Raw genomic sequence first — 15,102 nt, 5'->3', positions numbered from 1 at the left:
CAGCATCGCTAACATTCACCTGTGCCCCACGGTGGGAGGGTATATACCTATTTCTGTTTCTGAGATTAAAACCTCAAGTCCTGGCCCAGGATGGATGGCTCAGTTGGTTGGAGCTCTGTCCCGTATACCAAAAAGGCTGTGGGTTCCATTCCCTGTCGGGGCACGTGCCTAGGTTGCGGGTTCGATCCCCAATTGGGGCTTGTGCGGGAGGCAACCAGTCGCTGTTTCTCTCTCACATCAATGTTTCTCTCTCCCTTCCACTCCCTCTAAAAATCAATAACAAAACAAACGAACGAACAAAAGGCCCATCAGGTCCTCAGAAGATTTCTGGAATTGCAAAGCAGACAGTGCCTCTGACACGTCAACTCATCTACTCCTGACCCCCGGGGAGATAACCCCACCCCGATGAGTGTGTTACTTTCACAAACTCCCCAGGAGGAATTTCTCTGATGATCTTAAAGAGCTCCGGCAACCTAGATGGACCTTAATCTTAGGGCCACAGGTTCTTCTTCCTCACACTCATGCCTGAGAACAAAAGTGTCAAGCAAACCTCAGGGAAAGCCCTTGGTCAATATTCCAATTGCCTCTCACGTTGGGCAATTTGTGATGGCGACTGTGACTTTTAAAATCAGCCATGCAGAGTTGTAGAGTCACCCTCATGACCGACTGAGACCTCATTTCCTGCCTGGGACACAGAAGCTCACCGTCCTCTCCCAGGAAAACGGGACCCTGGAGTTCTAGATCCTTCTCTCTCCCAGCATTCCTTTCCGGCGCTCTCCATGCTGCATTTCGAATTCTCAAATCAGAATCATAAAAATGCCCGCATACGGGTTTTTAGGTTACCACCTTAAACATCCAGGACTTGGGACTATGTGGTTAGTTCTAACTTATGCTCTGGCTGCTTCCAAGAAAGACTCGAATCTGATTATATGTTTTGCTGCCATCAGCCATCACCTCCCCTGTCACAGGGCCTTGGAATTTTCCACTCCAGGTTAACGGTGGAGTCAGGATCGGGACGCAAATGTCTGGTGTGAGGTCCAGCCCCCTCAGCTATCTGTCCTCTTCAACTTGACAACTGGAGTAAGACGATCACAAAAGCAAAATAGAGGAATGCCCGATGGGAAAGGCCTGAAGACGGAAGGTGAAAGACGCCCTTACCTTTGAAGTAGGGTATGAAGGTCACGGTCAGGGCCTGCCTGGAGAGGTCCTGCTGGAAGCTGGGGGCGAAGGTGCGCAGGGTCACCAAGACGTTCTGCTTCACCTGGATCTGCTCGATGGAGCCTCCGGCGCAGAAGGAGCCGAAGTAGACGTCCTGGCCCAGGCCAGTGCCGGCCACCAGGTAGCTGAAGCTGCTGTTGCAGAACCGCTCCTGCGTGTGCTGCTGCAGCTTCTGGGCCGGCACCAGTGCCAGGCTCAGCCTGTCCTTGGGCACCAGCAGCTTCCAGGAGAAGTCGTGCAGCTGCACGGGCAGCTGGAGGATGTCCCTGGGCACCTGGAGGGAGTAGGACCTCCTGTGGCAGTATTGGTGGTTCGTGCAGCCTGGAAAAGAGGGACTCGTGGTACCCAGGCCGGGAGGAGACAGGAAGAGCATCCTCCCAGCTCTCAAGTCGGCCCCAGGCTTCCTGGCTTTTCCCTTTGGTCCTTCCTCCCGCGCTGTCCCCGACTCCGGCTCCCTTTCTAGCTCCCCGTCCTGCTCTCTCACACTCTTCCTAACCTGGAAGACCAACTTTCTGGGGAGTTTTTAGGGTTGAACTTCCTCTTCTTGTTTGTCAGGCTGTCACCTCTGTGTCTCAGGTGCTAAGTGCCAGGTGGGCAGGGCACAGGTCTCCCCACCCAGGCCTGTTGCCCAGTGTCCCCGTCTACGGGAGGCAGTTCTGTGCAGTGGTGACAGCAGGGCGTGGAGCTGGGGGTCTCAGCTGGCATCCCAGCTCTGACACTTCCTATGGGGTGGCCCTGGCTCCTGCACCCGCAGAGACTCTGCGAGCATCCACGCCAGAGATCACAGGGGCCCCACAGGGAGGTGACTGTGGATCTGGCTGCCCCACCTTCATCACACATTTACTATGTGACTAGCACATGGCCAGCCCTGCTAGGGGCTAAAGGGATAAAATGCAATAGCCCTAGCTGGTTCGGCTCAGAGGAAAGAGCGTCTGAAGGGTCACAGGTTCGATTCCGGCCCAGTTGCAGGCTCGATCCCCATCCCCAGTTGTGGGGGACGTGTGGGAGGCAGCCAGTAGACGTGTTTCTCTCTCACATAGATGCTTCTCTCTGTCTCTACCCTTTCCTTCCACTCTCTCTAAAAGTCCATGGAAAGAAATATCCTCAGGGGACGATTAATAACAACAACAAAAAAGAGACAAACCAAGACTCAAGACTTGGAGTCTCATGTGGGAGACCGCAAGCGGGCAGCAGTGAGCGTGGAACAGGGGGCGCACAGGGGGAGAGGATGGGGAAGGCCACGACTAGGAGGAGGGGGTTCCACAGGGGGAGTCTGAGGAGACGTGAGCATGGACAGGGGTCACACCCGGCCCTTCTGAAGGGTGCACGTTCCAGCGGAGGCGGCTGCTCCCAGGGGAGGCAGGTCTCCACCTCCTGGTTCTCTTCCTGGTGGCCCTTGCTCGCCCGGCACCGTGGGGGACATTTCTGGTCATACTATTTACACCCTGCCCCGTGGGCCCCGCCAAGAAGACAGGGCAGGATGCAGAGAGATGCCCGCGGCCCTGGAGGAGGGGGGAGCGCCCCGACCATGGGCGTACTTATGGTTTTCTCGACGTTCATCCACAGGCGCGTCAGGTCGTCGCAGAGGAAGGAGATCCGGTGCTTGGAGCCATGGGCCAGGGTGAGGTTGGTGCTGCAGGTCCGGGACTCCAGGCACACAAAGCAGCCGGGGACAAAGCGGCGGCTCAGCTTCACGGGCCTCGGCTCGATGGTGACCGACATGGCTTGCTCCTTACTCAGGTCAACCTCGTAGGTTATGTCTGGAAGCACACACACAAGACGGGCGTCAGCGGCCGCCCCGTGAAACGGGCAAAGATTCACACAAAACCTCTCATGCCCGGGGAATGCGGGAAACGCTTTTTATTATTCAGGCAGCAACACAGTAAGTCGGAAAGAAATTTAAAAAGAAAAAGCATGGACCGCATTTCTACCACATTCCTTCACCCATCCTCCTATTGCTGGAGATGTAGGCCGTTTCCCGTTTTTGATTTTTCTAAGCGTGCTGGGCCTGTGCCTTTGCACGACTGTGAGTGGATGTACCGTGCCACTTCTTGGGTAAACATTGAGGAGCGAAATGTCTGGGTCAGAATAGGAAGGCACAGGTTTAACTCTGTAAGAGACAACCAGATGGTTCTAGGTGGCTGCAACGTTTGGCACTCCCGACAGCACTCTGACCCTCGGTGGGTGCCCCAGCCTTTGTTAGTTTAGCCATGCCTGTGGGTGGTGGGTGGGAAACGGTACAGTGGTGTGACAGTGACATCTCCTTCGAACATTACTATATAATAATCAGGTGGGCAGAAAGGAGACTCCTGGCAGTTGAGCTGAAACAGTGCAGTTTGTTGAGAAAACAGCATCCTGATTCTGGGGCAAGACAGGCCTTCCATGGCGGGAGTGTCAGTAATGCACTGCTTTCCGCATTCTCATTTGCAGATGCATTCCATGCGTTAGTCACTTAACATGTCCTCTCTCCACAATGACTCTGGTTGGATCTCAAGATAACTGGAGGGGCGGGGCAGACACAGCCCATGGCCTTGCTGCCTAAGGAATGTCCTCATGCGAGGCGTCAGCAGGCAGAGCGGGATGGAAATGTGCAGAGATGGGGCATTTTAAATGGAAACGTCACCTTTTAACACTCACCAATCTAAGGAAAGACAAGATGTATTGTGACTGTGTCTTCTGTGTATTTTGACAAGTGGCCTTGTCCCACCCCCACAAAAGGGAGGGCGGGGAGGTGTGGCTGTCAATTGACAGCTGAACGGGGAAGCGCCGGAGAGGCTGAAACGACCGGCTCAGGGTGTCTCAGGTCATAGAGTCAGACCTGTGATCTGAACCTGGTTTCCCACCACAGAAGACTCTCATCCTCTTTCTACAACACTGTGGGTGTTTCCCGCATGCAAACAAACATCCGAGCCTGCAGCTTAAAAGACAGCCCCACACAAAAACAGACAGCATCTCACTACTGGATATTTATGGACTCCGGGAACCACTGAGGGGGTTGGGTTACTGACTGAAATTTCATGAAGGCCCCTCATCATTCCTGTGGCATCTATAGAAATTTCTTTCTTTAAAATGAAAACGGCCCCAGGGGAGCAAGCCTGAGGCCCCAGGACGTGCCAGCTCTGCCAGGACCAATCCAGGCTCCCTGAGCACGAGCTGAAGATGCGCTGTGCTGCCTCCCTTCATCCTCACCACCCCTGCGGGCCTCTGAGCTGCATTTCAAAATGAGAAATCGAGTCACGTGGAGGTTAAGAGACTTGCCCAGCTGGCGTGGCTCAGTGGTTGAGCATTGACCTATGAGCCAGGAGGTCACGGTTCAATTCCAGGTCAGGGCACATGCCCAGGTTTCAGGCTCGATCCCCAGTGTGGGACCTGCAAGAGGTAGCTAGCTGATCAATGATTCTCTCTCATCACTGATATTTCTCTCTCTCTCTCTCTCTCTCTCTCCCCCCTCCCCTCTTTCTCTCTCTCTCTTTCCCTTCCTCTCTGAAAGGAATAAAATAATATCTTTAAAAAAGAGACGCTTGCCCATCCATGGTCACACATTAAGTAGGGGAACCAGGTTCAAATCCACACAGGCCAGATTTGGGGGCGGCAGTCTTAACCCCTGGGCTATGCTGCCTGCAAGCAGCTGCTCACACATATTAAGAAGGGATCAGACACACGTGTGGGTGCCCAGGACTGGCTGCCACGGCCAACCTCCTGAAATGTAGGGCCCACATCAGGATGAAAAGGACCCAGACGGCGCCATCTAGAAACCGGAGATCTTCCTGAGTCCAGCCCAGCCTAATCTTATCCCCAAAAATATTCCTGCTGGTCAAGGTCACACACTCTTATCCCCAAAGATATTCCTGCTGGTCAAGGTCACGCACTTCTCTAGAAAAATGGAAACCCCACTTTAAGGCGAAACACCGCCACACTGCAGCTCATCACTCTTTATGCTGGTTGTAGCCTGTTTACCGTTTGGTTAGTTTTAGAAGTCAGCCCAGCTGATTTTGCAGGAAACAGTATCAATCAGCAGCTCTTCGCCCTAAGATGATAAACAAATCTGTCCGTCTTCTGAAACTCAAACCCACTCCATTCCAAATCCTTTCGTGGCTGTTCCAGCATTAAATGCGACAGTGGAACTCCAAAGTGTGTCAATGGACACACACACACACACACACACACACACACACACACTCTCACTCAAGTACATAAAGTTACGTCTTCTACATAATTATTGTGAATTAGAAGGAATCTTGGGTCAAGATATGGGCAAAGTCAGGCCCAAGTGGGTGCCAAGGGGGCATTCCTAAGGCAGCCTCTTGAGTGCACCCTACAGGGTTACTTTTCAGATGTTTATCGGCCCTATAAACACAAACAGCGCCCTAGCCAGTTTGCTCAGTGGTTAGAGTGTCGGCCCACGGACTGAAGGGTCGTGGTTTCGATTCTGTCCAAGGACACGCACCTGGGTTGTAGGCTGGATTCCCTAGCCCAGTTGGGGAGGCAACCAATTGATGTGTGTCTCCCACAAACAGAAACAGCATGCCACTCCCCACTCCCACTCAATTTTTCTGCCTGGCTCTGCCTACTTCCCAGAAATAAGTCAGAAAAACAAGCTGAGAGTCAGCCCTCTGGACATAACCCATCCTCAGCACACCTGCCACAACTCACTCCTTCCCAGATTCTAGTTCACAGATGAGCCCCATCCACGCTGGCCTCCTCTTGTACGTTATCTCAAAATCCACACCACAGCCCTTGGGACCAGGACTCAGGCGCGGCAGGCGAGGGGCCCAGGGCTCAGGATGCACCATCTAAGGAGGCACTCGCTCTCGGGGGCTGACCTGTACTTACGCCTCTATCACAGGGAGCCCCTCGGAGTGGGCGCCTCCTTAAACGTTGCATCCTGAGCACTTCACCTCACCCTCGTCCTGGCCCCGACTTCCCTTCTTTAGTTTCGAGGCGTCTGAGTAATTGTGTGTGGGATGAAGCATAACCTCATGCTCACCCACCCACCTGGGGCTCAGTGTGGCTCACAGCACGGGCTCTGGGTGCTGAGCTCGCTCGGCTCCTGGCCAGCTGGGTGATGTGAGCCTCATTCCACAACCTGTCTGAACCTTCTGGTTCCTCATCAGTAGGTGAAGATAATTCCTGCCGCCCCTACTGGGTCGTCATAAGGATTAGCTGGGACATATAAGCGGCGTGCTTAATGCAGTGTAGAGAGCTCAACGGTGTTAGCGATCATTATCATTGCTGCCGGTGTGGGGACATCGAGACTTCCAGTGTAGGGTCAAGACATGCTGTCTAGAGGGTAACCTTCCAATGCCTTAATTAAAAACAACTCTGCCCTTACCGGTTTGGCTCAGTGGATAGAGCGTTGGCCTGTGGACTCAAGGGTCCCAGGTTCGATTCCGGTCAAGGGCATGTCCCTTGGTTGCGGGCACAATCCCAATGGGGAGTGTGCAGGAGGCAGCTGATCGGTGTTTCTCTCTCATTGATGTTTCTAACTCTCTATCCCACTCCCTTCCTCTCTGTAAAAAATTATTGGAATATATTTTTTAAAAAAAACACACAAAACAAACAAACAAACAAATAAAAACCCAACTCCACAGCCCTGGCTGGTGTGCTCACTGGTTAGAGAGCATTGGCCCGTATACCGAGGGGTCTGGGGTTTGATTCCCAGCCCTGGTTGGGGTGCATGTGGGAGGCAACCATTCAATTTGTCTCTCACATCAATGTTTCTCTCTCTGTCTCTCTCTCTCCTCCCTGGCCCCTCCCTCCCTCCCTCCCACTCTCTCTAAAAACAAAGCAATAGAAAAAATATTGAGTAAGGATTAACAAAGCAATAACAACAACAGAAATAACCTGGCACCCTGAATGTAAGTTTGCGTTTTGGAATCTTACTGTTTCCATGGCTGGGCATGCCATGCCTTCACCAATAAGCCTGCCTCGCTGCCTAGCAACATGCTTCCTGCAACTCTTCCAGGGTCCAAAGGTCCAGAAGCCACAGCTGAGAAACAGGAAGGGAAGGTGTTGGAGGAGGAGGGGAAAGGAAGGTGGGCTCACTCACTGCTCTCATTGTGTGGACACTGGACCAAAACTTGAAACTTCAGTCGGAGGATCCCCGGATTTTGGGCATCTTGGTCACATCCTTGCAGAGAGAGGTTGAAGTTCCCAGCCATGTTCCCAGGCTGCTTGTCCGCCAGCCTGAACACCTCGGGGTTGGTGGTGGAGCCCGGGATGTAGTACTCCACCCGCTCCTCCTTCTTCGCGCAGTTGGAGTTGTTGAACTGGAGGAAGGAGACGCTGGCCCGCAGGTGCGCAGGGATGACAAACTGCCACGTCATGAGCTCGTCCTCGGGGAAGCTAAACGGGTAGTTGGCAGACATCAGGGTTGCTGAGCCTTCACCCTCAAATACAGATTCGATGAAGCACAGTCCTATTGGGAGGGGAAACCGAAACAAGGCGATGAGATCCTGCCCTGACTGTCCCCAGCTTAGGGCAGGGGAAGGAGGTTCTCAGGTCCTGAGCCGTGGGTCGGGATACGGTATGAGGAGGAGACATCAGTGGTGTGCAAGTCTATGTTTAACAACTGACTCGGCGGGGGAGGGGGAGGGCGTTCTGATATGTAGGGCCTGCCCATTTCCTTGGTGTAAATTTCCCACCGTAGCTGATTTCAAGCTACCAATGGGGGATGACCGAATGTGGACTTGGAAAGAGATGGACAGCAGCTCACCATCATAAAGGATTTCCACTTGCAGAGAGAATCAGCATAAATAACCTCGAGAGCACAGACAACAGGAAAATGTAGAGAAATCACTAGGGGGCAATGAGTTTGGAGTGTTTATGGCCTTTGTTTCAACCTCAGCAAATAGCAGGAGGGCACGGCGAGCTCACGTTTTATGGATGACTGGCTCGACATGCTGAAGCCGGAGTGGCTTCTCTTGTCGAACCACGGCAGGTGTAAGGTTATCTTGACGCTCTCCTGCATCTTGATCCGGGACACGGTGCCGGTGCTGCAGAAGGTTCCAATCCGGACCTCGGTGGCACCGATGTGGCCGTTGATGTTGTAAGTGACTCCGTCTGGGCAGCTCTCCCCGCGCCCGATCTGCCTGAGGCGAGGCCTGGAGAACACCAGCTCCAGACTGGTGCTCTTGCCAGCTTGGATGTCCCAGATGAAAGTTCGGTTGAGGTGGGGCAACAGCGATATTACGGGCTGCAGCTCGAACTCCCCAAAAGGACATGGGTGTGATGTGCAGTCTGAAACAGTCACAAAACAATCTTGTCATAAATGCTGCCAGGCCTCTCCCTGCTCCTCATCTCTTTAGTAGACCCTCTGGGAGTACCCCGAGGTGGACACACCCATCTCCAGGTTATATAGTGTTGATGCCCAGAGATACCTGAGGGTTTTGCTGCCTACCCCAGCAGGGAGCAGCAGCCCATAGCCAACCACCGCTCAGCTCATCGCAAGAGTGAAAATGCCTGACCTCAACCTGGTGAAGCCGCTCCTTTGCCGGCATCAGCCTGAGGCTACACTTTAGCTAAAGCTACATTCTTGCCCAGCCGGTGTGGCTCAGTTGCACCAAGAGGTCACCGATTCGATTCCCTGTCAGGGCACATGCCTGGGTTGTGAGGTCGATCCCCATTCGGGGTTGTGTAGGAGGCAGCTGATCAATGTTTCTCTCTTGTCAATGTCTCTCTCTCTCTCTCTCGCCCTTCTACTCTATAATAAAAGCATAATATGCTAATTAGACCAGATGTCCTTCTGGACATCCTTCTGGATGATCTTCCAGAGGAAGCCGCGGTGGCTGGGGCTGAGGCAGAGGCGTTGCCACAGTGGTCGGGGCAGGGGCCAAGCCCCTTGCATGAATTTTGTGCATCGGGCCTCTAGTCTAAAAATAAAAACGCATTTAAAACAGAACAAGAACATCTTTGCCTGGCCAGCATGGCTCAGTGGTTGACCGGGAGGTCAGGGTTCGATTCCTGGTCAGGGCACATGCCCAGGTTGCGGGCTTGATCCTCAGTGTGGGGTGTGCAGGGGGCAGCCAATCAATGGTTCTCTCTCATCCTTGATGTTTCTATCTCTCTCTCCCTCTGCCTTCCTCTCTGAAATCAAGAAAAATATATATTAAAAAATTAAAAAAGAAATTATATCACTTCAAACAAAAACATCTTTGCTTAGTCCTTCCCTACCTCACTCCTTCTTTCTCACTTCTTCACAGGGTGCTTCCACGGGTACTCTCTTGACAAGTGTCTTAAGCGAAAGTTCCCATTCAGGCTGTTTCCAGGGAACCACACCCAAGACACTTCCTAACTCTTGTGTTTTCACATGAAGTCGGTGGAATCCAGTCGGTGGGAGGCCCTCTGCCCTGGAGCCGCCACCGTTTCACAACCTTGGGCACAGTGTCAAGCTCTGCCTTTTAAAACTGGCTCATTAACTCACTGAGTACACTCAGAACTTACAAGCCCCTTCCTTAATGGCTGGAACCCCAGGCACAGTTTCTTTCTGCCTCGTGGCTTTAATGTTCATATTTTATTACCATGTTGGATTTTCTTAAAGCTAACAATGGATGAAGGATGTACCTTGTTTCCTAAGCTTCTAAAACAAAGGGAGGAATAGGGAAAGCACGTGGGAGAAGTAACAGTATGCAGGCTGTTGTCTTGGGCATGGGGAGTGTGAAAGGGGAGATGGATTCTGGCCACTTTATTTTTTATGTTTTTAAATATACTTTTATTGATTTCAGAGAGGAAGGAAGACGGAGAGAGAGATAGAAACATCCATGATGAGAGAGAATCATTGATCGGCTGTCTCCTGCACGCTCCCTACTGGGGACTGAGCCCCCAATCCCAGCATGTGCCCTGACCGGGAATCCAGCTATAACCTCCTGGTTCATACACAGGTCGATGCTCAACCACTGCGCCACGCCGGCCGGACAATTCTGGCTAATGATCTGCGCATCTTCACTGCTGCTCCAGTCGGGTATTTGAAAGTACCGCCCACTCGAAACGAAAGAATGGGAGAATTTTAGAGCTGAGCTGGACCTCTGAGGTCATCCAGGCCAAACCTCTCCTTTTTCAGCCCCGAGCCCGGGGGACGGGCATGCCGCTTACAGTACACACACAATCCCAGGACAGAAGCCCGGGCTGTGTTTGCTCAACCTGAGTCCCTGCCAACACACGGCACCACCTAACCCACAAAACAGGGTTAGATAACAAGGTGACGAATGTGGCTAAAATTAGAGTTTGTCTGTCAGTAAAGACAGCACCTATTTTTAGGAGCTCTTGCAACTTCATTGTTTACGTCAAGTCACTTCTTTCCTTTAACATCTGGCCTTGTCGCTTTGCATCTCCACCTCCAACGTGCCCAGGGCCACATGGAGCAGCTCCTCCTGGGTTCCGTGCCCTTGTGGGATCACCGAACCTGTGAAGGGGGCGATTCTCAGCCCAGATGCACTTGGAGGAAGTTTAAAAAATACACATGCCCACCCGGCCGGCATGGCTCAGGGGTTGAGCATCAACCTGTGAGTCAGGAGGTCACAGTTCGAATCCAGGTTGCGGGCTCGGTCCTCAGTGTGGGGTGTGCAGAAGGCAGCCAATCAATGATTCTCTCTCATCATTGATGTTTTCCTCTCATCTTCCTCCTTCCTCTCTGAAATCAATGAAGATATACTTAAAAAAAAAAGCGCACATGCCCTGGCTGGTGTGGTTCAGTTGGTTGGGTGTTGGCTAGGGCACTGAGACTGCCAGTTCGATTCCTGGTCAGGGCACATGCCCGGGTTGTAGGCTCGGTACCCAGTAGGGGATGTCCAAGAGGCAGCCGATAGATGGTTCACTCTCACATCCATGTTTCTCTCTCTCTCTCTCAAAAAAAAAGTCAATGAAAAATATTTGTTAAAAGAACACACGCCTGCCCTAGCCAGTTTGGCTCGGTGGATAGAGCCTTGGCCTGAGGACTGACGGCTCGATCCCCAGTAGGGGGCATGCAGGAGGCAGCCAACCAATGATTCTCTCTCATCACTGATGTTTCTGTCTCTCTCTCCCTCTCCCTTTCTCTCAGAAATCAATAAAAAATATATATTAAAAAATGCACATGCCTGGGCCACCTGAGAGATTGTGATTTAATTCTATACCAAGAACCCGGAGCCACAAAGCTCCATCTCTCAGCCACAACTCTGTACCGGCCACATGACACAGGGAGAGTCAGGTCATGTAAGCACTTGTCAGTTGGTTGCTAAGAGCTTCGGCTTTGAGGATGGACACACAGGGAAGAGTGGTCACAATAACCAGACAGGACTACCCCAACCAACTGAGCCACACCGGCCAGGGCTCCAGGGAACCCTTAAGCATATCAATATTCTCTGACATGTTAATTGGAATCGACTTAAACTGGTCAATTAATTTGGAGGAGAACTGACAGTTACAAAGTACTGAGATTTTTGGTTTTGTGGGGTTTTTTTTTCCAAAAAAAAAACCTTTCAAAATCTCTCCCAAGTTTCCGTGGTGATTCAAAGTTTTTAATGGGGAATGTTACCTGTCTTTATTGTTTAAATATGTGTCTTTGTTGTTTGCTTAAAATTGTTTAGCTAGTGAAATTTCTGTTTGTGTCTCTTAAAAAATATGAATGTATTGCTAATCTGAGGAATGTTAATTATTTACATATCACCTGAAAATTAAGGCTAAGAGTTCTAACTAACTGGAAAGTATGGCTTTGGTGCAATGGAGGAAGGTAAAGAGAAATGTTGAAAGAAAGTTGAATGGATGAGAGGCCAGTAAGCTAGGACAAGTAGAATGGGAAACTCACAAAGTACTGAGATTTTTAAGGAATACAGTACACCTCTCCATGTATTTGCGTCTTCTCTTTTGTCTCTCAGTAAAATTTTACATATTTTGCTTCCTAGGTATCCTACGTATTTATTAAGATGATCCCTAAATTTTTAACTAGAACTTTGAATAACAGTGACCAACAGCATGCTTAGTGGGAACTCTCATGTTGTTCCCCAGGTTACGGGCAATGACTGTTGCATATGATATTTGCTACCAGGTTCTGATAGAAACACTTCATTGGGTTAAGCAAACACCCTTCTATGTCTGGTTGACTGAGAATGTTGTATGAAAAACAATCTCTTAAGCTGATCACGTACAGTTTTTTTTCTCATCTAACAGAGCAAAGCATTCCATTAGCCGACTTGCTAATGGTGAACTACCCTAGTCTTCCAGCGGACCCTTCCCTACTCGTTGCTTTATTCTTTTAATACATGTTTTATATTTTATCTAAGATTATTTTTTTTCTGCATGTACAGTCATAACAGACTGGTTGATGGTTTTCTCTTTTTATGCTCTTGGTAGATGTTGACATCAGGGTTGTAAGGGTTTATGAAATGAGTATGAAACTTCTCTTTCTATGCTCAGAATGGGAGTTGGCCAACTACAGCCCATGAGGTCAATCCAGCCAAACACCTGTTACTGTAAATAAAGTTTCACTGGAATGTTCCTCGCCTAAGCGTTCATCTATTATCTATGGCTGATTTAAAAATTTTATTTATATATATAATTGATTTCAGAGAGGAAGGGAGAGGGAGGGAGAAAGAGAAACATCAATGATGAGAATCATTTATCAGCTGCCTCCTGCACACCCTCTACTGGGGATCAAGCCTTGCGACCCGGGCATGTGCCCTTGACCGGAATCGAACCCCGGACCCTTCAGTCCACAGGCCAAGGCTCTATCCACTGAGTCAAACTGGCTAGGGCTCTATGGGTGACTTTATGCTGAGATACTGCAGCTGAGCAGTTGTGATGTGACAGAGACCATCTGGCCCACTGGGCTTTGGATGTTTACAGAATGAGCTTGTCTACCTTTCTCTAGAATGGCTTAAATACCAGAAATTACCTGCTCCTTACAGTGTTATAAGATCCTTAATGAAACCATCTCTTTTTTGTTGTTGTTGTTAATCCTCACCCAAGGATACGTTTCCATTGATTTTTTAGAGGTAGTAGTGGAAGGGAGGGGGAGAGACACAGAGAGAGAAGCATCGAGGTAAGAGAGACACATGGATTGACTGCCTCCTGCACGTGCCCCGATCAGGGTCAAGCCTGCAACCAAGGTACGTGCCCTTGACCAGAATCGAACCGTGGACCCTTTATTCTGTGGGCCGAACACTCTATCCACTGAGCCAAACCGGCTAGGGCTGAAACCATCTCTCACTAAGCCAAACCCCATCTCCTCCATTGCTATTTATTTATTCCAGTTTCCTACCTTTTTTATGAGCCCATTAAGTTTTTCCTGAAAATCACCATGTCCATTCAGAGTTTCACACTGAATATCACAATGCTGCACGCTGTCTCTTACACTTTTAGAAATCGCCTTTGTATATGCCATTAATCCACATTCACACTTTCGATGCTGTATATTTGTATTTTCTCTTTCCTTTCCTTTTTAGGAGACCAGGCAGAGATTTGTCTACGTAATTGGTCTTTATTGAAAATCAGGTCTTGATTTTGAGTTATCAAACGTAACTTTAAATCTGCTTTTAAGGACTCTAATTTCTCCTTTTTTCTTTTTCTGAATGCCTTCTTCCTAAGGTTTATTTCATCCTCCCCGCCGCCCCCCCCCCCCCATGATCTATTGCCCAATTCACTTATTTTTCGTGAAAGGCAAAGAAATGTTTTGAGTAGGCTTTGAGATCACAAATAGTGTTGTTAGTGTTGTGAATACTCAACTTAAAACGATGGGGAAATGACACACCTGTTGTTTTTCTTGCCTGATTGTTATTTGTGTCAATCTCCTACCCCAAGCTCAAGTTCTGAGTGATAACAATACCAAACACCTATAGTCTGTTGCATTCTTGAGTATCACACATTCTCTCAAGCCATTATTTTATTTCATCTTCATAGCAACCCACTTGGTTGGTAAAGGACTCTTATTTTATAGACTAGAAAACAAAGTCAAAAAGGAGTTAAGCAACTGAGATGACGTCCCATGAAACCCAGCTCCCTCAGCCTCCACAGCTGCTACCTGACAGCTGCTACCTGTGCCCTTGAGCCTTGCGGACCCATTTCTCTACCCACCGCCTCAACCTCCCGTCTCTCTCGTCCTCCAGTCCCTTGACTCGCACCCGTCATCAGCCAAGTCAGTGGTTTTAGCACATCCGACTGAGCATCCCAGGCCCGAAGACCCACAGCTCTGTTCAGAGACAGTGTGGCTCAGTGGTCACAGGCCAGGACTCTGGAGCCCGAGAGCCTGGGCTCTGGTCTTGCTGCTACTCACTGGCTGTGCCATCTCAGGCAAGTCCCTTCGTGAACTTCTCCGAGGGCCATTTGGGGGATTAAAGAACTTAACCTGTACCAGGCACGTATAGGACTGAATGAAGTGCAGTTTCAGAACAGACCTCAGCTCCCCTGCACTGGGGGCTGGCTAGGTCGGCAGCAGTCCCCGAGTGCGTACTTACCAATGTTCCTCTCGACCTCAATGACAAAGTGAGCCTCTGGATTCTGGCAGGTAAAGCGAAACTCCTTTCTGTCTCCGGGTTTGACGAGCAGCGTGGTCGAGAGTTGTCCAGACATGAGCAGGTAACAGGGGTTCGCTCCCAGAGGTAGGAGCCCCCGCTTTATAAGGATTGTGATGTTGGCTGTACGGGGCAGACCGAGCACAAACGCTTCTGAAGGAAGAGAAAGGGAGTGAGCAGGACCATTCAGGTCTGCTGACCTGCTGTCTCCTCTCAGGGGTCCAGGGAGGATGCCCTCTTTGACACCTTTGTTCCTTGCCCCCCCCCCCGCCCCACCGCGCCCCCAGCCCCGACTCAGGGCCTGGAGGGGAGGATGTAAAATGACTGCTCTCCTTACCAGTGGGAAAGAATCGGGCCCTTGTGGGCTGGACACTGACACGTGTCTCTGGTTTGAATTATTCAT

At 50.5% G+C, this 15,102-nt stretch overlaps 1 protein-coding gene across 1 annotated transcript in view; it reads right to left on the bottom strand.

Annotated features, from left to right (window-relative positions):
• The window catches only part of CDCP1 (CUB domain containing protein 1), a gene marked incomplete at both ends in the record, with an annotated part of 32,002 nt that overhangs the window by 2,207 nt on the left and 14,693 nt on the right, over nt 1-15,102 (bottom strand). The window contains 5 exons of the mRNA XM_081106506.1: nt 1,159-1,539; nt 2,757-2,978; nt 7,268-7,636; nt 8,095-8,457; nt 14,643-14,852. Of these exons, the coding sequence (XP_080962632.1) occupies nt 1,159-1,539; nt 2,757-2,978; nt 7,268-7,636; nt 8,095-8,457; nt 14,643-14,852 (1,545 nt within the window). The remainder of the gene's footprint in view (nt 1-1,158; nt 1,540-2,756; nt 2,979-7,267; nt 7,637-8,094; nt 8,458-14,642; nt 14,853-15,102) is intronic.

The sequence above is a fragment of the Myotis nattereri genome (assembly GCF_964212035.1).
Source record: "Myotis nattereri genome assembly, chromosome: 14".
NCBI lineage: Eukaryota > Metazoa > Chordata > Mammalia > Chiroptera > Vespertilionidae > Myotis > Myotis nattereri.
This window is presented reverse-complemented; position numbering and strand designations above follow the sequence as displayed.